At 43.5% G+C, this 27,353-nt stretch overlaps 1 protein-coding gene across 1 annotated transcript in view; it reads left to right on the top strand.

Moving 5' to 3' along the window:
* Positions 1-27,353, top strand: part of LOC140480593 (cullin-1) — a 133,431-nt gene that overhangs the window by 36,093 nt on the left and 69,985 nt on the right. Inside the window, exon 2 of the mRNA XM_072575653.1 lies at positions 22,059-22,357. Within this exon, the coding sequence (XP_072431754.1) occupies positions 22,218-22,357 (140 nt within the window). The 5' untranslated portion in view covers positions 22,059-22,217. The remainder of the gene's footprint in view (positions 1-22,058; positions 22,358-27,353) is intronic.

Below are 27,353 nucleotides of genomic sequence, written 5' to 3'. Positions count from 1 at the left end.
TGCCTCCAGCTGCTGCTTGATATTATGTGCAGTGAATCGAATTAGCTGGAGACTGGTATCTGTGATGCTGTGCCCACTGGAGAAGCCAAAGATGGGTCATCCACTTAGCACTTCTGATGGAAGATTGTTGCAAATGCATCAGCCTTATCTTTTGAACTGATGTGCTGGGCTCCTCCATCATTGAGGAGGGTGACACCAGGGTCCTGAAGAAAATAGCTGAAAAGGTTGTGGTTGCATTGGTGGGGATCATGCAGGATTCACTGGACTCTGAGGTTCCAAAGGTTCAGAAAATTGTTAATGTAACACTCTTGTTTAAAAGGATGGTATGTGTATGGAACAAACCACCAGAGGAGATGATGGAGATGGAAGAATTGTAACATTTGAAAGGCATCTGGATGGTTATGTGAACAGAAAGGGTTGAGAATAATACTGGCCAAATGCTGGCAAACGGTTCTCAGATCACTTTTGGATATCTGATCAGCACAGATGAATTGAACTTAAAGGTCTGATGCTGAACTGTATGACTCTATGAAAGGAAGGAGGCAGATTACAGAAAATTATAGACCGGTTAACCTAACCTTTGTAGTTGGTAAGATTTGAGAGTCCATTGTTAAGGTGAAATTGCAGGTGGGTGGTGAAATATTAATGAGTCACCACAACTTTGTCAAGGGGAGGTCATGCCTGCCAAATTAATGGAACATTGTGCTGGTAACAAGCAAATTGAACAAAGGAAAGCCAATGGACATAATCTACTTGGAATTCCAACAGCCCTTTACCTGTCCCTCTATCTATCTTTTGTGTCATCTGTACCTTGTTAATGTAAATGAAGCAGAAGGTCTCCGACAAGCCATGAGAGTGGCAAAGAAGTGGCAGATGGAATATAATGTGGAAAATTGAGGTTATGCACTTTGGTGGGAAGAATAGTGGCGGAGACTACTTTCTAAATGAGGAAAGTCTTCGGAAATCTGAAGCACAAAGGAATTTAGGAGAACTATTTAAGGGTTCTCTCATGCTTAACATGCAAGTTCAGTGGGCATTTAGGAAGGCAAATACAATGTCAGCGTTTGTTTCAAAAAGTCTAGAATAGAAGAGCAGAGATGTACTGCTGAGACTGTATAAAGCTTTGGTTAGACTGAAATACTGTTAGCAGTTTTGGGGCCCTATACCTAAGGATGGATTTGCCGGCTTTGGAGGGGCCCAGAGGAGGTTTACAAGAATGATCCTGAATACAAAGGGGTTTATCATTTTGAGGAGCTGATGAGTACTCTGGATCTGTACTTGGAGTTTAGAAGGATGATAGGGAATTTCATTGAAACTTACAGAATACAGCGAGGTCCGAAAAGAGTGTACGTGGAGATGATGATGTTTTCATTTGTAGTTGAGTCTAGGACCTGAGGGCATAGCCTTGGAGTAAAAGTACAACTCATCAGAACTGACATGCAGAATTTCTTCAGCCCAAGGATGGTGAATCAATGGAACTCATTGCCACGGAAGATTGCGAAGACCAAGTCATTGTGTATATTTAAAATAGAGGTGGATAGGTTCATGTTTGGTAAGAGATCTAGGTCTTTGGGGAGGAGGCAGGAGATTGGGTTTGTGAAACATATGTCAGCCACAGTTGAATAGTGGAGCAGACTTAATGGGCCAAATAACCTGTTCCTTGCCCCCTCCCCCAGACATTCCTGATGAACTTATGCTCAAAATGTTGATTCCTGCTCCTCTGATGCTGTCTGACTGGCTGTGCCTTTCCAGTGCCACACCTTTTGACTAAAAATATGGTGGCAAATTTGCAAATAGTAACTGCGGTCAACTGTGCAATAATGACCAGTTAATCTTTTTATTGTATGGATATTAATTGAACAAGAAAAATATAGCACAGGAACAGGCCCTTTTGACTCTTCAAGCCTACCCAGATCCAGATCTTCTATCTAAACCTGTCACTTATTTTCTAAGAATCTATATCCCTCTGCTCCCTGCCCATTCATGTATCTGTCTAGATACAATTTAAATGATGCTATCATGCCTGCCTCTACCACCTCAGCTGGCAATGCATTCCAGGCACCCTCTGCGTGAAGAACCTTCCACGCATATCTCCCTTAAACTTTTTCCCTCTCACTTTGAACTCGTGACCCTTCGTAGTTGAGTCTTCCCACTCTGGGAAAAAGCTTCTTGCTATCTACCCTGTCTATACATTCATAGAGATGTACAGCATGGAAATAGACCCTTTGGTCCAACCCGTCCATGCCGACCAGATATCCCAACCCAATCTAGTCTCACCTGACAGCACCCGGCCCATATCACTCCAAACCCTTCCTATTTAAATGCTTCTTAAATGTTGCAATTGTACCAGCCTCCACCACTTCCTCTGGCAGCTCATTCCATACACACACCACCCTCTGTATGAAAAGGTTGCCCCTTAGGTCTCTTTTATATCTTTCCCCTCTCGCCCTAAACCTATGCCCTCTAGTTCTGGACTCCCCGACCCCAGGGAAAAGATTTTGCCTATTTACCCCATCCATGCCCCTCATAATTTTATAAACCTCTATAAGGTCACCCCTCAGCCTCCGATGCTCCAGGGAAAACAGCCCCAGCCTGTTCAGCCTCTCCCTATAGCTCAAACCCTCCAACCCTGGCAACATCCTTGTAAATCTTTTCTGCAGCCTTTCAGCTTTCACAACATCTTTCTGATAGGAAGGAGACCAGAATTGCACACAATATTCCAAATGTGGCCTAACCAATGTCCCGTACAGCCGCAACATGACCTCCCAACTCAATACTCTGACCAATAAAGGAAAGCATACCAAACACCGCCTTCACTATCCTATCAACCTGCAACTCCACTTTCATAGTTTTATAGAGGTAAAACAACTGCAGGTATTGGAATCCAAACAGGCAGGAGGCTGGAAGAACACAGCAAAGCCAGGCAGCATCTGGAGGCGGAGAAACCATCGTCTGGGGTGCAGCCCCTCTTGAGTCCTGAAGAAGGGTTACACCTGAAACGTCGACGTCTCCACGTCCTGATGCTGCCCGCCTCGCCGTGTTCCTCCAGCCTCCTGCCTGTCCCTCCTGATGCTGCCTGGCTTTGCTGTGTTCCTCTAGCCTCCTGCCTGTTCCCCCGATGCTGCCTGGCTTGCTGTGTTCCCTCTGCCTCCTGCCTGTCCCTCCTGATGCTGCCTGCCTTGCTGTGTTCCTCCAGCCTCCTGCCTGTCCCCCCGATGCTGCCTGGCTTTGCTGTGTTCTCCCAGCCTCCTGCCTGTCCCTCCTGATGCTGCCTGGCTTTGCTGTGTTCTTCCAGCCTCCTGCCTGTCCCTCCTGATGCTGCCTGGCTTTGCTGTGTTCTCCCAGCCTCCCGCCTGTCCCTCCTGATGCTGCCTGGCTTTGCTGTGTTCTCCCAGCCTCCCGCCTGTTCCTCCTGATGCTGCCTGCCTTGCTGTGTTCCCCCAGCCTCTTGCCTGTTCCTCCTGATGCTGCCTGGCTTTGCTGTGTTCCCCCAGCCTCCTGCCTGTCAAAGTCATAGTGCCATCAGCGCGCTCGCTTCAACACAGTGACATACCAGGACCCTAATTATAACAAACATCCGAATTGGAGTGAGAGTGAGCAGGGGACTGTGGACATCCCTCGCTGTGTGCATCACTTCAGAGAAATATAGCTCTGGCTCAGACAGCAGGGGCACTGCCACTGCACCACATGTCCCCTAAGAGCCATTAACAATGGACCAGGGCTGATATCCCCTTCCCTTGTTGCTATCCTTGTCGGTAACTGAGCCCCTGGCTCCTAATAAGACCATAAGACATAGGAGTGGAAGTGAGGCCATTCGGTCCATCGAGTCCACTCCGCCATTCAATCATGGCTGATGGGCACTTCAACTCCACTTACCCGCATTCTCCCCGTAGCCCTTAATTCCCTGAGACAACAAGAATCTATCAATCTCTGCCTTGAAGACATTTAGCGTCCCGGCCTCCACTGCACTCTGCGGCAATGAATTCCACAGGCCCACCACTCTCTGGCTGAAGAAATGTCTCCGCATTTCTGTTCTAAATTTACCCGCTCTAATTCTAAGGCTGTGTCCACAGGTCCTAGTCCCCTCACCTAACGGAAACAATTTCCTAGCATCCACCCTTTCCAAGCCATGTATTATCTTGTACGTCTCTATTAAGTCTCCCCTTAATCTTCTAAACTCCAATGAATACAATCCCAGGATCCTCAGCCATTCCTCATATGTTAGACCTACCATTCCAGGGATCATCCGTGAGAATCTCCGCTGGACACGTTCCAGTGCCAGTATGTCCTTCCTGAGGTGTGGGGACCAAAACTGGTCCAAATGGGGCCTAACCAGAGCTTTATAAAGTCTCAGTAGCACAATGGTGTTTTTATATTCCAACCCTCTTGAGATAATTGACAACATTGCATTCGCTTTCTTAATCACAGACTCAACCTGCATGTTGACCTTTAGAGAATCCTCAACTCGCACTCCCAGATCCCTTTGTACTTTGGCTTTACGAATTTTCTCACCGTTTAGAGAGTAGTCTGTGCTTTTATTCTTTTTGCCAAAGTGCAAGACCTCTCATTTGTTCATGTTGAATTCCATCAGCCATTTCCTGGACCACTCTCCCAAACTGTCCAGATCCTTCTGCAGCCTCCCCACTTCCTCAGTACTACATGCCTGTCCACCTATCTTCGGATCATCGGCAAACTTCGCTAGAATGCCCCCAGTCCCTTCATCCAGATCATTAATATATAATGCGAACAGCTGCGGCCCCAACACTGAACCCTGCGGGACACCGCTCGTCACCGGCTGCCATTCTGAAAAAGAACCTTTTATCCCAACTCTCTGCCTTCTGTCAGACAGCCAATCCTCAATCCATCCCAGTAGCTCACCTCAAACACCATGGGCCCTCACCTTGCTCAGCAGCCTCCCGTGTGGCACCTTATCAAAGGCCTTTTGGAAGTCTAGGTAGACCACATCCACTGGGTTTCCCTGGTCTAACCTACTTGTCACCTCTTCAAAGAATACCAACAGGTTTGTCAGGCATGACCTCCCCTTAGTAAATCCATGTTGACTTGTTCTAATCAGACTCTGCTCTTCTAAGAATTTAGAAACCGCATCCTTAATGATGGATTCTAGAATTTTACCAACAACCGAGGTTAGGCTGATTGGCCTATAATTTTCCATCTTTTGCCTTGATCCTTTCTTGAACAATGGGGTTACAACCGCGATCTTCCAATCATCTGGGATTTTCCATGACTCCAGTAACTCTTGAAAGATCTCAACCAATGCCTCCGCTATTTCCTCAGCCACCTCTCTCAGAACTCTAGGATGTATTCCATCGGGGCCAGGAGATTTATCAATTTTAAGACTTTTTAACTTTTCTAGCACTATCTCTTTTGTAATGACAACCATACTCAACTCAGCCTCCTGACTCTCTTTAATTGTTGGGATATTACTCCTGTCTTCCACTGTGAAAACTGACGCAAAGTACTTGTTAAGTTCTCCTGCTATTTCCTTATCTCCCATCACTAGGCTTCCAGCATCAGTTTGAAGTGGCCCAATGTCTACTTTTGTCTGTCGTTTGTTTCTTATGTATTGAAAGAAACTTTTACTATCGTTTCTAATATTACTGGCTAGCCTACCTTCACATTTGATCCCTCTCCTTTCTTATTACTCTCTTTGTTATCCTCTGTTTGTTTTTGTAGCCTTCCCAATCTTCTGATTTCCCACTGCTCTTGGCCACTTTATAGGATCTCTTTTTCTTTAATACATTTCCTGACTTCCTTTGTCAGCCACGGCTGTCTAATCCCTCCCTGGATACTCTTTCTTTTCTTGGGGATGAACCTCTGTACAGTGTCCTTAATTATACCCACAAACTCCTGCCATTTTTGCTCTACTGTCTTCCCCGCGAGCCTCTGCTTCCAGTCTATTTTTGTCAGTTCCTCTCTCATGCCCTCATAATTACCTTTATTTAACTGTAACACGATTACATCCGATTTTGCCTTCTCTCTTTCAAACTCCAGACTGAACTCTACCATATTATGATCGCTGCTTCCTAAGGGTTCCCTTACTTTAAGATCTTTTATAAAGTCTGGTTCATTACAAAGCACTAGGTCCAGAATAGCCTGCTCCCTTGTGGGCTCCATGACAAGCTGTTCCAAAAAGCCATCCTGTAAGCATTCCATGAATTCCCTTTCTTTGGATCCACTGGCAACATTATTTACCCAGTCCACCTGCATATTAAAGTCTCCCATGATCACCGTGACCTTGCCTTTCTGACATGCCTTCTCTATTTCCCGGTACATGTTGCGTCCCTGCTTCTGACCACTGTTAGGAGGTCTGTACACAACTCCAATTATGGTTTTTTTGCCTTTGTCGTTCCTCAATTCCACCCACACAGACTCCACATCATCTGACGCTATGTCATTCAGTGCCATAGATTTAATATTGTTCTTATCTAACAAGGCAATCCCATCCCCTCTGCCGACCTCCCTGTCTTTTCGATAAGTTGAAAATCCTTGGAGGTTTAACTGCCAGTCCTGACCCCCCCTGTAACCAAGTCTCTGTGATGCCTACCACATCATAATCATTCACTATGATCTGTAACATTAGTTCATCTGCTTTGTTATGAATGCTACGAGCATTCAGGTAAAGCGCCTTAATGCTAACTTTCTTATCATTCGAGATATTGGAAGTCATAAGATGTCCTAAGTTATCCTTTTTTCTGCGTTCCCAATCTGCCTCAATTTTAAATCCGCCTAGGCACATGCTATCCTTGCTGCTTGTCTTTCCATTTAACGCCATACTCCCTGTCGCTTTCAATTTCCCTTCTCCCCCCCCCCCCCCCCCCCAACTCAGAAGTTTAAAGTCCTACTGACCACCCTATTTATCCTCTTCGCTAGAACATTGGTACCTGATCGGTTCAGGTGGAGACCGTCCCAACGGTACATATCCCCCCTGTTCCAAAACTGATGCCAATGCCCCATGAAGTGGAATCCCTCTTTCCCACACCAATCCCTTAGCCACGTGTTTACTTGCCTAATTTTCTTGTCCCTATGCCAGTTGGCACATGGCTCGGGCAGTAATCCGGAGATTATGACCCTTGAGGACCTGTGCTTCAATTTCCTGCCTAGTGCCTCGTAATCCCCAAACAGGTCCTCCACCCTAGTCTTGCCTATGTTGTTAGTACAAACGTGGACCACAACAACTGGATCCTCCCCCTCCCGCTCCAAAATCCTTTCAAGCCGGTCGGAGATGTCCCGCACCCTGGCACCGGGCAGGCAACACACCATGCGAGACTCCCGATCTGGCTTGCAAAGGATACTATCTGTCCCCCTAATTATAGAATCCCCTATAACCACTACTTGTCTATTAACTCCCCCCTCTTGAATGGCCTTCTACACCATGGTGCCTTGGTCAGTTGGCTCATCCTGTCCAGAGCCCTTTTCCTTATCCGAACAGGGAGCAAGAATCTTGTACCTGTTGGACAAGGTCAAGGGCTGAGGCTCCTCCACTCCTGAACTCAGGTTCCCCTTACCTGCCTCACTTACAGTCACACTCTGATGAGCCTGATCACTAGCTGAATGTGAATTACTTAATCTCCCAGGTGTGACTGCCTCCTGAAACAAAGCATCCAGGTAACTCTCCCCCTCCCGGATGTGACGCAGTGTTTGAAGCTCAGATTCCAGATCATCAACTCTGATCCGGAGTTCTTCCAGCAGCCAACACTTGCTGCAGATGTGGTCACTGCCATTCACAATGGGATCAGCCAGCTCCCACATCATACAGCTACAGCACATCACCTGCCCAGCCATCTCTGCTTAGTTAATTAATTACTTAGTTACTTTATACAAGTTTGAGTTAGAATACTTTCTGATACCTCTCTGCTATAGTCTTTCCCTAAAGAATTAATATATACACACACACAAAAACAAATAATATTGAGTTGGCCACAGAGCTTGGGATTTGAGTTCTTGGAGAGATGGGTGTTTTTGGGTTGGCTGGGGCCCTGTGACCTGAGTAACTTCAAAATGGCTTCTTCTTGGTAGTACAAATGGATGTTCAGAAGAAAAGCCATATCAGACTCTATATGTGAACTTCCTGTCGCTCCCTCAACAAATAATCACCTCGTCCTGCCCTTAAAGCAGGGGTTCACAAACACAAAGGTCTGCTAAGTTTCTTTTTGAGTTTCTCCTGTGATTGAAACTGAGCTAACGTTTCGGCTCTCCACTTCTGAAGAAGAATCATCTTGGACTTGCAGCATTGACTTTGCTTCCCGTTTGCACAGAATGCTGCCAGCCCTGCCGAATTTCTCCAGCAACAAGTAACTGGGATGGCTGGTGGAACTCGGCAGGGCTGGCATTATCTTTTGTAGAGAGAGAGAGAGAAAGCAGAGTTCATGTTCTTCCTCCTCTGTCCTGCTTTGCTTCCCCTGGAGCTGGGATGGTCAACCTGCTCCCCCTCCCCCCTGGCGGTGAAGTTAGGGTGTTCCCCCTTCCCCCCTGGCGGTGATGTCACGGTGCTCCCCCTTCCCCCCCCCCCCCAGCGGTGATGTTACGGTGCTCCCCCCTGGGTCTTGGTGTGAAGGGTGTGCTGGCCCTAGTACCCCCACCCGGTGTTGGTGCCAGGGCGATCACCACCTCAAAGTGGTCACACTTGCTCACTCACCAGCGGGCTATGTTCCTGGGCAGCTGTGAGCTCCCCTTAGCCTCTCGGTGTCGACACTGGCACTTCCTGTTGCACGTCCTGTCGATCTGAAAGCGTCCCGTTGGCCTCTGTGCTGGTTGCTTGCTCTCAGGGTCCGGTTCTGGCTCGGCCTGCATTCTGAGGGGCTTGGGCCTCACTACAGGCGCGGGTTGCGGCAAAGGCAGCTGACTGAGTGAGGAGCCTGAGGCCTTCCTCCCAACCTTGGCCTGTGTCAGTGGCTTGCCCTTGGCTGAGGTCTGGCCTGGAGCAGGAACAGCAACCTTGGGTGCCGGTGGGGATATCAGGAGTGGTACGGGGGGGCTCCTATATTGGAGGCTTGGCCTGCGCCGGAGATGGAGCCTGGGGTTTGGAGCCAGCAGTGGGCTGCAGGCCTCTCGCTGAGTCCTGGGCTGCGGTTTGTTTTGGGGATTCCAACTTGGCCGGGGGTGGAGGTGGAGTGGGCGGTGCGGTAAGCTGCTGCTGCTGGATATTTCTGGTGGCCTGGGGAGGAAGGGGGTTGAGGACGGGGCTTGAGGTTGTGGGGCCTGGGCTTGTGGGTGAGGTAGGGTCTCGTTATGCACCTGGGGCCTGAAGAGGGTGGGCTGCCTGAGCTCCCTGGGCTGGGGGCTAAGCTGCTGGGGTGGCACAGGGGGTAGTGGTGGCAGGGGGCCACAATATAGTGAAGGGGCTGAAGCCAGGGGCCTGCTGCAGGGTCGGGCATGGGCTTGTCGCTGCTGCCTCAGCCAGGACTGTGCCGTCCTGGTCCCGGTCCCGGGCCCCTGGGGTTGTTGGGGGCTGCAAGCCGCCGTACCGGTGGGCCCAGGGGTGAGGCTGATGGACTGGGCCTGCTCTTGAGCTCCATTCCAGTTCCAGCTCTGTAACTGGAAGACAGGGGAGCTGTTGCTGGGCCTGAGGCTGAAACCGCTGAAGGACTTTGGGATCGGACTTTCCCTTGGCTGTCTGCTGGGGCGCCTGAATGTGGAAGGAGGATGGGGATGGGAGGAGTGGGAGTTGTGGCGGCTCTGCCTGGGCCTGGGCCTGGGCCTGGGCCTGGGGGATGGTGAGTGGTAGAGGCTTGACTGAAGTGATTGATCCCTCCAGCGGGCAGTGACCCTTGGCTGGTTTGGGAGGGCTGGCTTCCTCCCGGGCCTGACCCTGCCTCTGCGGCTTTGTGCCTTTCTGCTTCTGGGTCTGGTTTTTCAGGCTAGCCAGCAGCTGCTCGTAGAAGGGCAGCTTCTTCTTTGATCCTGTCGCTGCTGCCACCATGCCATCTTGCCCTGGCGCTGCATCGCCAAGCTCCCGGGAGCCTGGCTTGGCCTCGATAGGTGGGGAGCTTGGGGATATCCTCAGCTCCAGCACCAGGCGTATCCGCTGCCCATCCCCGGTGAGGCCTGGTGAGATCCGGCTGTCTTGGCACCAGGGGGCAGGGGCTTCCTGCTGCCTGCTAGGCCCAGCTCCTCCGGTTGGGCCCCCCTCTCAAGATAGAGCAGTTGGATGCTCAGCTGGGGGGGGGGGTGTAGGCCCTGGGTGCCGCGACCCGACCCTGGTCTGGGCCCCATTTGGAGCCGTCCAGGCCTGCGCCCCCCTCCTCACCTGGGCAGGCAACCGGCGCCTCCTGCTGCCTCGTGCACTCCCTGCAGCCGGGCTCTGGGGTCCTCAGTGGCAACCCAGCCTGGCCCGCTGGGTCGCTGGCACTGACCAGGGAAGTCAGTTTTCGGTCCGGCTGCGTGTCCGTGACACACGCGGGGCCGAAGGTCACAGAGACTGCCACTCTCTGCTGCTCCGCTCTCCCACCTTATCCGCTGGAGTGACACAGCTCTGAAGGCCTCCGCTTCCATCCCTGGGCATTGTCCGTGCAGCCTGGCCCTTCAGCCTTGGCCTCCTGCGGCCTGGGGTGGGCCCTTGACTGTACGGGTGACTCCTTTTCGCTTGCGGCCTGCCCCTTTCCTGGCGCCGGCTTGCCCTGGGGGACCAACAGGGAGCAGGTGAACTGGGTTCTACTGCCTGCTTTGGCAGTGACCGTACTCTGGCCTGGGAGAGGGAGAGAATGGGCTGTACCTTCCCCAGGCTCCTGGTGCCCTCCATGCTGTGGGGTGTTGCCCAGCGCAGAGGCTGCCACATTAGTCTTCTCTCTACCGCCAACGCTTGGCTGTGGTTGGTGTTGCGACGGCAGCTTTTTCGCTTGGTGGCTCGGGGCAAGGGCGGGAATGGCTATGACCCTCCCATCCCCCACTCCGGGCAAGTGAGCCCCAACCGACGACTGGCGTCTCTCTCCCATCGAATTGTCCGCAGCCTCCTGTGCCGTCGCTTGACCAGACGTCCATTTCTGCGCCTTGGCGATCTTCCTCTTTTTACCCTGGTTTGGTTTGACCCACTGGTCTAAGATGGCGGCCGCAGTGTCCCGTGGGTCGCTGGCACTGACCAGGGAAGTCAGTTTTCGGTCCGGCTGCGTGTCCGTGACACACGCGGGGCCGAAGGTCACAGAGACTGCCACTCTCTGCTGCTCCTCTTTGCTGGAGAGGTTTGCCCTCCGACCTGTCTTCTCGTCCTCCCTGTCCTTTTGGTGCACTTCCACCGTCTGCAGCGGCAGCTCCCGATCCCTCTGCGCGGGAGCCTCGGAATGTGTGTTTCCCATGGTCAGTGAAAAGAGCGCTCTCTCGGGTCACAGTCTGGATCAGTTTTAGCACTGCTGCCTCACAGTGCCAGAGACCTGGGTTCAATTCCCGCCTCAGGCGACTGACTGTGGAGTTTGCACATTCTCCCCGTGTCTGCATGGGTTTCCTCCGGGTGCTCCGGTTTCCTCCCACAGTCCAAAGATGTGCAGGTCAGGTGAATTGGCCATACTAAATTGCCCGTAGTGTTAGGTAAGGGGTAAATGTAGGGGTATGGGTGGGTTGCGCTTTGGCGGGGTGGTGTGGACTTGTTGGGCTGAAGGGCCTGTTTCCACACTGTAAGTAATCTAATCTAATCTATACCTCTCATGATTTTGTAGATGTCAATCAGGTCCCCGTTCAACCTCAGTCTTTCTAATGAAAATAATCCTCATCCACTCAACCTCTCTTGATAGCTAGTCCCCTCCATCACAGGCAACATCCTGGTGAAACTCCTCTGCACCCTCTCAAAAGCGTCCACATCCTTTTGGTAATGTGGCAACTAGAACTTTTCACAGTATTCCAAATGTGACCTTCCAATTCTTGTACTCAATACCCATCCGATGAAGGAATGCATGCCGTTTGCCGCCTTGGCCACTCTATCAACCTGCATTGCCACCTTCAGGTTACAATGGATCTGAACACCTAGATCTCTCTGTACCTCAGTTTTCCCCAGGGCTTTTCCATTTAACATATAATTTGATCTCCCAAAATGCATCATCTCGCATTTGCCCGGATTGAACTCCATCTGCCATTTTCTGGCCCAACTCTGCAATCTATCTATATTCTGCTACATTCTCTGACAGTCCCCTTCACTGTCTGCTACTCTACCAATCTTAGTGTCACCTGAAAACTTGTTAATCAGACTACCTATACCTTCCTCCAGATCATTTATCTATATCACAAACAACATTGGTCCCAACACAGATCCCTGTGGAGCACCACTGGTCACAGTTCTCCATTTTGAGAAACTCCCTTCCACTGCTACCCTCTGTCTCCTGTTGCCCAGCCAGTTCTCTACCTATCTAGCTAGTATACCCTGGACCCCATGCGACTTCACTTTCTCCATTAGCCTACTATGGGGAACCTTATCAAATGCCTGACTGAAGTCCGTGTATATGACATCTACAGCCGTTCCCTCATCAATCAACTTTGTCACTTCTTCATGGAATTCTATTAAGTTGGTAAGACATTGACCTACCCTGCACAGAACCATGTTGCCTATCACTGATAAGTCCATTTTCTTCCAAATGTAAAAGATCCTATCCCTCATTATTTTTTCCAGCAGCTTCCCTACCACTGACGTCAGGCTCACTGGTCTACAGTTACCTGGATTATCCTTGTTACCCTCCTTAAACAAGGGAACAACTTAGCAATTCTCCAATCCTTTGGGACCTCAGCCATGTTCAAGGATGCTGCAAAGATATCTGTTAAAGTCCCAGCTATTTTCTCTCTCATTTCCCTCAGTAACTTGGAACAGATCCCACTGGACCTGGGGACTTGTCCACCTTAATACCTTTTTGAATACCCAACACTTCCTTCTTCCTTATGCCGACTTGACCGAGAGTAATCAAACATCTATCCCTAATGTCCGTCATGTTCCTCTCCTCTGAATACCGATGCAAAGTATTCCTTAAGAGTCTCACCCAGTTTCTCTGATGCGAAACTTTCCTCCTTTTGTCCTTGAGTGGGCCAACCCTTCCTCTAGTTACCCTCCTGCTCCTTATACGAATAAAAGGCTTTGGGACTTTCCTTAAGCCTGTTTGCTAAAGATATTTCATGACCCTTTTAGCCCTCTTAATTACTCATTTCAGATTGGTCCTACTTGCCCAATGTTTTTCCAAACCTTTGTCTGTTTTCAGTCGCCTACACCTTGTGTGTTTCCTTTTTTCTCTTAGCTAGTCTCACAATTTCACCTGTCATCCTTGGTTCCCTAACCTTGCCATTTCTATTCTCATTTTCACAGGGGCATGTCTGCACTCTAATCAACTTCTCTTTAAAAGTGTCCCACATATCAAATGTGGCTTTACCTTCAAACAGCTGCTCCCAATCCACATTCCTCAGCTCCTGCTGAATTTTGCTATAGTTGGTCTTCCCCCAATTTAGCGCACTCTTCCTTTAGGACCACTCTCATCTTTGTTCATGAGTATTCTAAAACTGATGGAATTGTGATCAGTATTTCCAAAGTAATCCCCGACTGCAACATCAACCACCTGGCCAGGCTCATTTCCCAACAGCAGGTCCAGTATGGTCCCTCCCGAATTTGACTATTTACATGCTGCTCTAGAAAGTCTTCCTGGATGTTTCTTACAAATTCTGCTCCATTTGGACCTCTAACACTAAGCGAATCCCAGTCAATGTTGGGAAAATTAAAATCTCCTGTCATCACCACCCTGTTTCTCATACATCTTTCTGTGATTTCTCTATATATTTGTACCTCTATCTCATGCTCGCTGTTGGGAGGCCTGTAGTACAGCCCCAACATTGCTACCGCACCCTTCCTGTTTCTGAACTCTCACCATATTGCCTCACTGCTCGAGTCCTACATAGTACCCTCCTTCAACACAGCTGGGATATCCTCTCTGACCAGTAATGCAACTTCTCCACCCAAATACCTTCCTCTCATCCCACCTGAAACATCCATATCCTGGGATATTTAGTTGCCAATCATGCCCTTCTCGCAACCAAGTCTCAGTAATAGCAATAGTATCATACTCCCAGATACTAATCCAAGCCCCAAATTCATCTGGTTTACTACGCTTCTCGCTTTAAAGCAAATGCACCTCAGGCCACCCGTCCCTTTCAGTTCATCATCTGCTCCTTGCCTACTCTTCCCCTTAGTCATGCTGACTTCCTTTATCTAATTCCTTAGAGGCTTTAGTTACCACCTTCCACTAATCTCCTCATTTGGTTCACACATTACTTTAAACCGTCACTAACAGCGTTAGCAAAAGCAGCCCTGAGGACAGTGGATCCAGTCTGACCCAGGTGTAGACCGTCCAATTTATAATAGTTCCAATTTCCCAAAAATTTGAATCCTCCCTCCTGCAATATCTGTTAAGCCATGCATTCATCCTGCCTATTCTTTCATCTCTACTCTGACAAGCACGTGCCACTGATAGCAATCCTGCGATTACTACTTCGAGGTCATACTTTTTAACTTGGATCCTAACTCCCTAAATTCTGCTTGTAGGATCTCATCCCTTTTTTACCTATATCATTGGTGCTAATATGGACTACAACAGCTAGCTGTTCACCCTCCCCCTTCAGAATGTTCTGCAGCTGATCTGGGACATCCCTGACCCATGCACCTGGGAGGCAACATACCATTCGGGAGTCTTGCTTTTGACCTCAGAACCACCTATCTCCTCCCCTTTTAATTGAATCCCATATGACTATAACCCTTCCACTCTTTTTACTACCCTTCTGTATTGCAGAGCCAGTCATGGTGCCATGAACCTGGCTACGACTGCCCTCCCCTGTGAGCCTCCAATCACACATCCTGCCGCCCCCCCCCCCCCCCCCCCCCTCCCCTCCAAAAAGGTTTCCAAAACAGTATACCTATTTTGGAGGGAGGTGACCACAGGGGAGACCTGCACTTTCTCTGCCTTTTGGTCACCCACTCCCTTTCTCACTCATCAATCCTAGTCTGCGGTGTGACCAATTCACTAAAGATGCTATCCATGACCACCTCAGCATTGCAGATGCTCCACAGTGAGTCCATCACAGCTCTAGAGCTGTCATACGGTCTGATGAGAGCTGCAGTTGGACACTTCCTGCACATGAAGGAGTCAGGGACATCAGCCTTGTCTCAGAGCTCCCACATTGATCAAGAGGAGCATAACATGAGATTTCCTACCATTTTTACTCTTAAGCTTAACTTAGTCCAACTGTAAAACCAAATAAAAGATAAATGGAAAAAAGAAAAACTTTTACCAATCAGACAATAAAAATGAAATGGAAAACCCTAACCGTATCAATACACCATTGAGTTTTTGTTTGGTTAGAGAAGGAGGATGGGTGGGAGACTTTTTTCATGTAAAGGGTGGTGCTTGTATGGAATGAGCTGCAAGAGGAAGTGGTGGAGGTTAATACAATTACACCATTTAAAGGGAATCTGGATGGGTCTATGAATAGAAGGGGTTTAGAGGGATATGCCAAAGTGTTGGCAAATGTGATTGGATTAAGTTAGGATATTTGATCGGCATGGACGAGTTGGACTGAAGGGTCTATTTCTGTGCTGTCCATTTTTATGACTCTTAAGTGTTTTCCTAATATGTACAGTAATTCTTTTGAACTTTATTGTTTAGCTGTATATTTTCGGTTACTTGTGGCTATTGGCTTTGTATCATAAAATTGAGTATTTTGCAGAATATTTCTTTTTACATGGTCACTTGCATCATAAAGGCTCTCCCACTGTCATTTTTGTCACATCATGTTACATACTCATTGACCCTAGGTTTGTAGTCTTGGTAAGTTTTTTTGGCACATAATTATAGTTCATACATCCCACTCAGATAGTAATATACCTTCTTCAAATTATTATTTGTGTGATAGAGTTAATATATAATGAACTATGTGATTCATGTCACCAGATTACTGACCAGCAGTGAACTGCGTGGATTATTAATATCTCACTGTTACCCCATACTTTTGGGTAGGTAGTTGTAAATAAGTCTTAAATGGGGATAGTGTTTATGTGCGGACTACTTCGCATGACATCACTGAACCTTTTCCATTGCCTTTCAAATTATGACATCATAATTAAATATGGATAGAGTCACTGGATGCATTGTGCTGTAATAACTAGATATGTTATAAATTTGGATACATGAATCTACAAGAATGAAGTTCATCTGATTAAGTACTACTGATTATCATATACCCAGTTGGAATTTGGTGTTCTTATTCCCATTATTGTGCTGAATGACCATTAAGTAGTGTCACAATAGCAACAGTTCCTTTATGATGCAAGTCTTGTAATTGTCGCCAAAACTATAATTGTGTAGAAGTGCCAGGAGTGGGGGAAAAAGGAAATGTTTTGTATGTCTGTCTTATGACTGTTTTATCCTATGTGGAGCCTTGCCAATCTGGAGTTCACATTTGAATATTGCAGACGTTACCCATGTTTGTGTCATTTTGGTAACTCGACCGCAATTTTCAAAATGTACTACTGTTGAGGAAGGCTCAACATGTTCAGAGCACATGTTCATGACATTATCCCAATTGAGTAGGGAATGCACATCAAAATTGATTCAAAAGTTTTTAGTAGTTGAATTGTGTTCCAGCCTGTAGCACACTTGTGTAGCTGTTGTTATATCTGACTTTTTATGCTAATAAAAATATTTATTTCAACTCAAAACCTTGTTTTACATTTTCTCAAAAAACATGACTAAGAAATTATATATAATTTGCAGACACAACTGATTTAGGCTGTAGTAGGATTAATGTATATCTTTGGTCATTGTGATGTGAAGAATATAATGTATATTGTTATATGTAATCATGGGAATAGTACTGAGATGTGAGAATAATTTTGAGAATGAGAGACTACATTTGTATAGAGTTCAGAAAAATTGTAGAAATTCCAGTGCAGTAGATTGGGATTTGGAGGAGAACTAATGAAAGCTTATGAAAACCTCTGAGAAGATAGTTAAAGTTTGTACTGATTTGTATTGGTGTCTACAGGCAGGCATGGATAATAGTTTTCCCCACGTTAATAAAACATGGTATGCAAAAGTGACAATAGCATTCTTTAAAATATACTTGGATGTGTATTTGTTAAAGAAGAATATGCAGCTCCAAAGAGGATATTTCTAATTTCAGTCAAGTAGCAATAATGACGGTCTTACAAGGTTTTAAGCTTTTGAATCAACATGATCTTGTATTAAGAACTTAGTGGAGATGAGGATCACCGAGCATGATGAGCAGATGATGTGTTAGTCGTCTTGTTTTCATTAGGATAGTACAACAATATGATTGTATCACATGCAAATTGCGTTTATCTGATTTATATGTGTAAACATGTTTTGACAATATAATTAGAGATACATGGAGGAATTCCAGGAATTACAGGATCAGGACTTTGAGAGGTCAAAAATATTTTGTGAAAAGTAGGAGAGGTGTCTGAGAGCAACAGATAATACCAGGATATTAGACCATTTGGATGCATTTTGAGATGAATTCAGAATCTGCTGAAGGCAGTAGTTGGAGCTGGATGCTTCGATTCAGGAGCATTAGGGATGTTAATAGAAAAGACTCAAAATTAAGTTCTTGGTAAATGAGTTATTGAAGATGATTTGGTAGATTAGAAAATTAAGTAATGATTTATTCATTTTTTTTCACAAGTTACATTAATGAGATTTGAAATTGGTGGGTTGAATAAAAGTTAGCAAAATATTATAACGTAACTCAATGGCAAATGACTACAGTATTTAAAAAATGGAAGTTTAGCATTAATGTGAATTCTTGCATTCTGCTGTTGGATGAACATTCTTAAATCTTTTGGTAGAATAATTTTGCAAGGTGATCTATTTATTGTGCGTGTCATCCTTCACATGCAAAAGACAATTTGTCATGCAGTGTGTTCTGTCTACACATTAAAATTTAAATCTTTTTTGCAATTGCAATCACTTTTGATCAGTTATTTTCACTCTGTAGGATATGGTAGCGATCAGTTTTCTGAATGATGGAAACATCTAGTTGTCACCTGCTTACTTATGTATTAAATGTGCAGTGAGCTCCCTCCGCTGTTTTTTATTGAGCATTCTTAAAAAACAAATCATGTAAGTGGATGTAATTGTGGCACTTAAACAGAATGTTTTATTCTTTATTTAATAACAGGCAGGAGAAGAAATCTACGTAAAATATATTGATTGCAGTGTCCACATGGTTTTAAACTTTTGGTATTAAGCATTAAAAAAAAACCAGTTCAGGGAAAAAAAAAGTGCAGTTTCATGCGGATTTATGGAGGATTGTATTATATCTTCCTGCATTTAAAGCTTATGAGCGAGAAGGGGATCAAACACTATATTGACATGAGATGACACCAGTCAGAGGAGATAGCCTAATATTAGATCAGCAAGAATTTCTTGCAACCACTTGGAAAGATTAAAGCCATAGTCGTTGGTAGGTTTCCCTCAGCCAGTTGAATCCCATATATTGTAAACTCTCACTGACTTCTGATTAATGTACAGTACTTAGAATTTATCATTTCATCTCTAATTTTGATGCCAAAGTTGGTCTAAATTGTTTTTGTTGTAATCCCTGTACCTAAAACATTTTTCATGCTTTTAACAAATTTGACCAACTATTGATTACATTATCGAACCTTCATGCGTAGAATGAAAGTATACACACTTCACTCATCATCTGTCCTGCCATCCACTATCCATTCCATTCAATGCTGAAATTGCACAGTATATTGTCCTGTTACTCTGAATTTCTATGGATTCAATTTTCTGTCTTAATCATATACTTTGAGAAGCTTTGCAGACATTCTACAGTGTGCTCTCACCTGGCACAAATTAATGAAGCTTGTCAGACGAGTGTTTTTTAATCATTACTGCCTATTAGTCCTTTGGTTCTTATTCTAAAAGCCGATCTTTATTACTATTACTTTATTGATAGTCCAACATGCCTATAATATGTTGCTAACAACATTACAGAACTTTTTTGTATATCCATTGCTTTCTCTTCATAAGTGGCTGATGTCTAGTTAGGGGTCTAACTACTGAGGGACATACCGTGACCAATGTGAGAAGTGGGAACTACTACTTACATTTCATTAGTGTCACGATGCATTTGACTTGTAGCAGCTGTTGAATGATTCAAGGGAGGGAAAATAATTATGTAGGTCATATTTTAACTGAAACACATTGACTGTTCCACTTTTAATGCAATATAAAATTATCTTTTCCACAAAACCATGTGGTGAGGGTAAATCAGGAGCCATTTTTGCACTTTTCTTCAAAGCATCCACGTAAGCGATACATATTACAAACATGCATACACATCCTAAACTTAAATCGTAGTTTCTGTTCCCATTTATAAAAGCTCAAGTGAATCTTTCACTTGTACCTTCCACTTGCATATTAAATATTTTAGGATTTTTGCCATTTGAATCTGAAGAGTTTATTTGCAGTCAGGAAGCCATCCATGTATTCCCAGCAATTTGTCCGCCTCTTTTTGATTGAAATGATGACCTGCCCTAGGGATTGGCATGAAGTACTCTTATTTCATATTAATGACTGAAATAAAACGTAATCTACTATGTAAATGCTCTTTAATAAAAGGCAAACTATAGAGATGAGACACAGCTTGAAATCAGCTTTTTTTAAATAGAAAGTGCATGAATAGAATAGTGTATAGTTTTCATCTTCAGAACAATCAATGTCATTGTTATTAATGAATGTAGGAAAGAATGATTCAGTTGGATGCTCTTTTAAAAAGCAGTTCATCATGTCTAGATAAACTTGTCAAGTGAAACTTGACCTGAAATGTGAACTCTGCTTTCTCCCCACAGGTGCTGCCAGGCATACTATGTTTTTCCAGCAATTTCTGTTTTTGTTTGATTTCTTAGTATCCACAGTTCTTTGGGTATTTTTTCCTTTAAACAAAATTCCTCACAACTAGCAGGCACATCAGTCTAAATAAGAGAGAGGTGATAGTTCTTTTTTTTTAAAATTGCTTTGATGAAGGCCTTGACTGTTTACCATTTTTTGGGAGGGGAATAGACTATAAACGTTAAGAGGCTATGCTTTAGTTATACAGACTTGGCAACACCATATTTGTAACTTTAATCACACAGAATTGATATCTTTGCTTAAAAAGTGATGTAAATGCATTCGATGCAGTTCAGAGATGATATTGTAGACTAATAACTGTAATGGCTCAGTTGTATTATGAGGAAATGGGTAGGTAATGCTTGTATTCGTCCAAGTTTGGAAGAGTAAGAAGGGTTTTGATTGTGACATAGGGCATCTTGATTGGTGGATGTGGCAAGGATGTTTTCTGTCGTGAGAGAATCATAGAACTAGATGTCACTGTTTTAAAAATTAGAGGTCATCAGTTTAAAATGGAGGTGTGAAATTTTTTTCCTCTCAGGATTGTATGACTTTGGAACTTTTCATGAAAGGGTAGTGGAAGCAGAGTACATTTTTAAGGTGGAAGTAGACAGATTCTTGATTAGCAAGGGACTGAAATGTCATTGTGGATTGGTGGAGTAGTCAATGTCAGCTATTCCTATTGAATAGCAGAACAAGCTCGAGACTTATTCCTCCTATTAATTTGTTTCTTTTTAGTTATTCCCCTTAAGCGAAGGCCTATATTTGAAATATAGAAAGGAGGTCCCAACCGATTGCACAGAATCCCTTGCTGTGTGATTAAATTAGTCCAGCTGAACGTGTCAAAAGACAATAGACAATTTGGAGTTAAGGTTGTGAGGGGGAGGGGAGTGAGGGGTTGGGGTGGGGTGGTGGGAAGTTGGGGAAGAGAGAGAGAAGGGAGTGAGACCAAAAGAGTCAAAAGAAATCTTAGTTTACAATCTCAATGATAATTGTTTCCCTTTCTCTAGGATGCATATTATTGCAGAAACCTGGATTGCAGGAACTCTCTCAACCCTGTGGAAATTCAAATGAAATGAAATGAAATATTTTTTACACGTAGTTGTAGCAGTTTCTTAACAATCTTTGGGGACGCAAAAGGCCAAGTTTATTTTTGCAAGGCTATAGGTAGAACTCAAATCATCCATCATTTCATGGTAATTCAGAGCACATGCTGCAACATAATTAATAACTTTGTTTTCCGAGTGCAAACCAGGAGTGAACACTTGAAGCTGCCACTATTCAAAGCACCCAACCTTCACTATTCACTTCCCCCACCACCATTGTGCATCTCACTTCAGTTCACCAAGGCTGTTTTGACAACATTTGCCAAATCTACATTCTCCACCACCTACAGGATAAAAGAAGCACATGAACACCATTACTTGCAAGTTCCTTTCAAAACCACACAATATTCTTACTTGGAACTTTATTGACATACATTTGCTTGCTGGGTTAGAATCTGAGAACTCCCTTTCTAGCAACACTGACGGTACATCAAACTCTCCGTTGTCTCCAGATGGACTGCAGCATCATCTCCAAGGCCACCTGGGAAGTGGAATGAACACTGGTCTAAATCACACCCCATGATTGAATAAATAATTGCCCATATTTAATAATCCTTTTGAATAACTAATCATGACTTCAGATTATCTTCATGAAGACTGGCAAAATTCAATACGTTGTAAATTATTAGTCTTATGCAATTATTTTAAGAATATCCTTCAGATTGTATTAAGACCTTAAATTTGTCCAAAATAGTTATAAATATTTAACACGTAGCATTGATGTATTGTATTAGCACCATAGGCACCTAATATGCTGTCGTCAAATAGCATCAATGATTGAATTGACAGCATGGACTTAAGCTGAGACCAGTTTAACAAAACTTTATTATGGTGCTTAAATTTTAAAACACTAAGGTTGCTGGTTGTTTGCTGGCATCGGTGTAGTTCACAAAATGTTACAAACTTCAGATATTGAATACAGAATATTACTGTTATAAAATTATATAAATATTCTGCCTTCTAAAATAATTGAAGTGCAGCTTGAGAAAACATTTTTGTAATAACCTAAAAGCAATACAAATTTTGATAATTTCCTCACTTGAAACTGTTGTTTTTGTTACAGGTTGGATGAGATAAAGTCCATCTAGTCAGTTTGGCAGAAATAAAGTTCGTTGGAAGTTGACAGCAAGAAACTGAAAGGAGTCCATACTACTACTTCTCATGGAGGCATAACTTGATTAGCTGTGAACTTTGCTATAGAAAACTATAAGGAAAACAGAAAATGTCATCAAACAAGAGCCAAAATCCTCATGGGCTTAAGCAGATAGGCCTGGATCAGATATGGGATGACCTTCGAGCTGGCATTCAACAGGTTTACACCCGACAGAGCATGGCAAAATCAAGATACATGGAACTATACACGTATCCTGTTACATGTTCAGCATTTTTGATAACTGGCATCAGTTATAACCTTCTCTCTTACAAGAATTTTTGTGAAAATGGCATAATGCCTTGAGGCAGAGTTCTGTAAATATCTTTTGAAAATCTCAAAATTCCATTTGCATAATAGAAAATGTACTATGAAGTAAGGAATGTTTCAATCTGGTTTATATTTTATAGCCATTATTAGTAAAACATTAAATTACGGTATTACATTAATTAAAACATAAAATGACAAGGAACAACTTTTCAGAACTCCTAGTTTATGGAAGAAAAAGGCTTTCTGTCAATAGTGAAAAATAGTGAAAAATGTTAACCTTTCTGGATTTTGGGGAATTGAGCCAGAGGGCTCAAAGTTCTAGTAATCCTCATTCGATCTCAAGTATAGGTTAAAATCTTGGTTATTCTTGTTTAGGAAAATTTGTTTCAGGTTTGTAAAAGTATTTACATCATGAGATATAGAGCCTACATAAATGTTTACAACATCTAATTTTAAAAAAAACTGTATTGCTATTGATTCTGGGAAATGAATACTTCACTGTTTTACTATAATTTTTAAAATTCAGTTGTGCAGTGTGGACTTCACTGGCTGCACCAGTGTCTATTACCTATGCTGGTTGCTCTTGAGAAGATAGTGTAGTGGTGGTGAGATGCTGCCTTAGCCAGTGCATTCCACGTGCCGTAGGTAGGCATACATGCAATTGGTGTTCCCAGAAATCTGCTGTCTTCGTCCTTCAAGATCGATGAGTCGTGGGTTTGAAAGTTCTGCCTAAGGATCTTTGCCAAATTTTTGCAGTACAGGTAAACAACCCTTTATCCGAAATCCAAAAAGCTCCGAAATCCTGAAGTTTTTTCTCATTAACAAGGTTATTTGGCATGCAAATAGTTAACTAAACTCCATACCCACTTGATGCATGTCCGTCAGATGTGACGTGGGGGCACGTGGCCCAGCACTGGCAGGCCTCAATTCTGTCTCCGGGCCCATATTACTCAATGAGTCTGCTGTTCAGTAAGATTTTTAAAAATTTCACCATCAAACTGTCACTTATTCTGAAATTCGAAAAATTCTGAATTCTGAAAAACAGTTGGTACCAAGCATTTTGGACAAAGGATTGTGCACCTGTACTATGATATGGTTAGTACTAAGCGTCCAAGGCGAAAAGACTGAACGTTTGAATGTGGTGCTAAGCTTCTTCAGTGTTGTTGGAACTGCACTCATCCAAACAAGAGGGGAGTATTCCATTCAACTCCTGACTTATAGATCATGTACAGGGTTTGGGGAGTCAGGAGATGAATTGCTTGCATAGTGTTCCTAGTCTCTGACCAGTTCTTGTAGCTGCCTTATTAATATGGTAAGTCCAACTTGGTTTCTGGTTAATGGTAATCCTCAGAATGCTTATAATGGTGGATTCAGTGATTGGTAGCGCCATTGCATGTCAAAATGTGGTGGTTAGATCATCTCCAGTAAGAGTCATTGCCTGGTATTTATGTGCGTGAATGATGGAATAGTGTGCACCAAAGCAGAGTTAAGGGATTTGTGCTCACGTGTATTATAATCTGAACTGCATAAGATGTTGCTACATCATTGTGACATTTACAGTATTGACTGTCCTTTTTTTTGCTGAAATTACCACTTCAAATTAGGATAATATTTGAGTGTTCATTTACATTCATTGCGAATTGGGATGGATGTAGGTTCAACCCAGTTTTTTTTTGGACATGGTCCTATGGTACTAATCAAACAATACCATCAATATATTGTTGTCCTGTTTCCGCCTCAGTCGAAGCAAAACGCTCAGAGACACACTATAGTTTTACCTCCTTCATCTTTATTCCAGACCCTGGAGGGAGAGAGAACGATCGCCCATGTGCACAGATACATGACTTCTCAAGTCTTCTCAAGAAGCAGATTCTTAATGAATTGTATAGTCACTTAAAGGGGGGAGCATCCAGATAAGGCACATACATATTGATTGGGTGACTGTTACAATCAGCAGGGGTCAATAGCAAAAATTAAGCCATCTGGCGTTACGTAATGAATGTTCTTAGCCTTATTAACTGGCTTCACAGAATGAATACTTTTCACCTTGTTAACTGACTTTTTATATACTGAATGCTTCCAATATTGTTAAATGGCTCTACATAATGAATGCTTTTCTACCTTGTTAATCTATTACCCTTACCTCCAGCACCACATTGTTAATTGCAAGTTCTTATCTGATCTGAGTTATGCTCAGCTGAACCTCTTGTTACACAAACCACAAAACTTAACTCTATTCCCTATCTGGTCATACCCTATACACATTCTCAAGTTTGTTCGGAATTGGTAGTTGGCCCTGACAGTAGCAGTCATTGGAAATTGACACATTGTAGTGTGGTTTAGATCAGAGTGGTGCTGGAAAAGCACAGCAGGTCAAGCAGCATCCGAGGAGCAGGAAAATCGACGTTTCGGGCAAAAGTGAGGTTTGGTTTCCAGCGTCTGCAGACCTCACTTTTGCCTACATTGTAGTATGGTTGCCTTTCTGAAGTTGTGGCAGAGCTTGAGTTTTTTTCTTTCTTAAAATTGTGCCTGTTGTTCATGTGTTTGCTTAAACTGTGCTGTTCCATTTGGGTGTATTCAGTTTTCTGGCAGTAATGCCTGCACCTCGGTGAGTACAACATTTTTCAGCACTGGACAGAAAAGGAAGGGCTTATTGATTAACAAAACAGTTGGACTGTCAACCTGTTCCATCTTTACTGTGGTAACTTGTTAGAATCATTAAATTAACTCCATCCCACTGCAATCAGTCAACCAGATAGGTTGTTACATTAGTTTTCTCAAATTGCATTAAACATGTTGCATCTGCAATATTCTCATCTCCACAGATGCCGACAGACCGAGCTCTTCCAGAGGTTTATTTTGTGCATTTTGGCAACATCGCAAATGCTAACACCAGTTTGTAATGTAGAGCGGTGCTGTGCTGTGACAGTAATAATGAACCTGTTGTTTCCTTGTTATTACTCTTGAAATGGAAGGCAGCTTCAAAAGTTTAGATGGGCTGAATACAGCTGTCAGTGGATCTAAGCTTCTCCATAGGGAGCAGTGGAGATGCTCTCTTGCAGTCGTGAATTGACAAGAACTTCGGCTACAACACTGTCTTGCTGTGGAAACTCTGGGACAAGTTGTACCTTGAGTGAGGTGTAATTCAATGTTTAATGGCTTCATAACTGTATAACCAGCCATGCAGTTTTACTAGCTGCAAAATACTGATTGTGTTTGTGGAATATCACACTTATTCACAATCTGTTTTTAATAAAATTTGAGAATGAATATTTTTTAACACGTAAATTTGACTTCTCTCATAATAGTCTCACATTGTTTGCTTTCTGACAAATTTTAAAGTGAAGGGATTTGTATTCTTCAAACCTCCTGGTTGTGTGTGAATATTTCCAATGTAAGGAGCATCTATCTATTTAACGTTGTTGCTGTTTTACAACTTACGCACATTGTTAGGTGAGAAGAATCAGGCGCCCATTCTTGTAGCCCCCACACCTTCCTCTGAAGATTTTGACAGATGAGTGAACATGTTTCAAAATAATAGTACCAGAAATGCAAATACTGATTGAGGAAGGAAACTTTTTTATAAAAAAGACAACTGGTGATTTTTAAGTGAATTGAGGTTAAAATTATACTGATTGTTATTCTTTGTTGTGACCATATATTCTAAACATTTGTTATTTTATCTTCAGGTGTAAGTTGACATGTAGTTCTTTAATTGTTTTGGGATCATTTTAAATTGTATGGACAGCATTGAATGTACTATATGAAGTTGAAATTAGATGGTTGTGAAATAAGTAGGAGACTTTAGGAAGTGTGTTTACAAGATTAATGTACCCTTGGAAGTTATCTCAAAGACTTGTTTGTTTTTGAAGCTTATTTTAACGTGTAACAAATGATTGGCTACTTTTTGATTATGAAAGTGTCTTTTGTGGACAAGAATATGCACAAACATTGGGCAGCCTGGTGGCTCAGTGGTTAGCACTGCTGCCTCACAGCGCTAGAGACCTGGGGTTGATTCCAGCCTTGAGTGATTGTCTTTGTGGAGTTTGCACATTCTGTGCTTGGGTTTCTGATTGGGCTTCCTCCGGGTGCTCCAGTTTCCTCCCACAAATCCAAAGATGTGCAGGTTAGGTGAACTGGCCATGCTAAATTACTCATCGTGTTCAGGAATGTGTAGGCTAGATGCATTAGTTAGGGGTAAATATAGGGTAAAGGAATAGGTCTGGTTGGGTTACTCTTCGGAGGGTCGGTGTGGACTTGTTGGGCTGAAGGGCCTGTTTTCACACTGTAGGGATTCTAATTCTAATAAGGGATGTGTTCAATAAAATCTTTTTTTAAAAACCTGCTTCAGAAGGAAAATAAACAAAGTCTTTTGGTTTTGGATTTCAAAATAGAAAAGGATTTGTTTGGAAGATGCATCCATCAGGCTGGCGTTTTAGACACTCATGATCATATATATTACTTTGACTGACTAACGTGCTTGTTAAGTAATTATTTTAAAAGTTATGTATGCTGTAAAATGTCAGTAAAGTATTTGAGAACAATTTTGAAATGCATACTTGTATGAAATGAGCTATTTCAAATTAAGTTAAGGCTCGATGTAAGCAATTTGGAAACAATTTATTATTGTTTTATCTAATTAATTTCTATAGCTAATTTATCAGATGAATATGTTTACTTTTCCATATTATTTATATTTGTTATATTTTCAGTTTACTGAATTAAGATCTTTGAAATTGATTTAATCTGTTTTAAACATGTTTTTGGTGATGTAGGATTACAGTCTGTTATTTGATCTTAATTTCAAATGTAATTGTAATTATAGTATATCAGATTTAAGTGCAAGAAAAAGTCTTAACATTTAAACATTCTGAGCTTTGCAAGCCTTCTGTGATTGTGTATATAGTATAAGATCATTTTGGGCTTAAAATGTTAATA

Source organism: Chiloscyllium punctatum, chromosome 8 (assembly GCF_047496795.1).
Source record: "Chiloscyllium punctatum isolate Juve2018m chromosome 8, sChiPun1.3, whole genome shotgun sequence".
Lineage (NCBI taxonomy): Eukaryota > Metazoa > Chordata > Chondrichthyes > Orectolobiformes > Hemiscylliidae > Chiloscyllium > Chiloscyllium punctatum.
The sequence above is the reverse complement of the archived record's forward strand: the minus strand, read 5'-3'. Positions and strand labels throughout refer to the sequence as shown.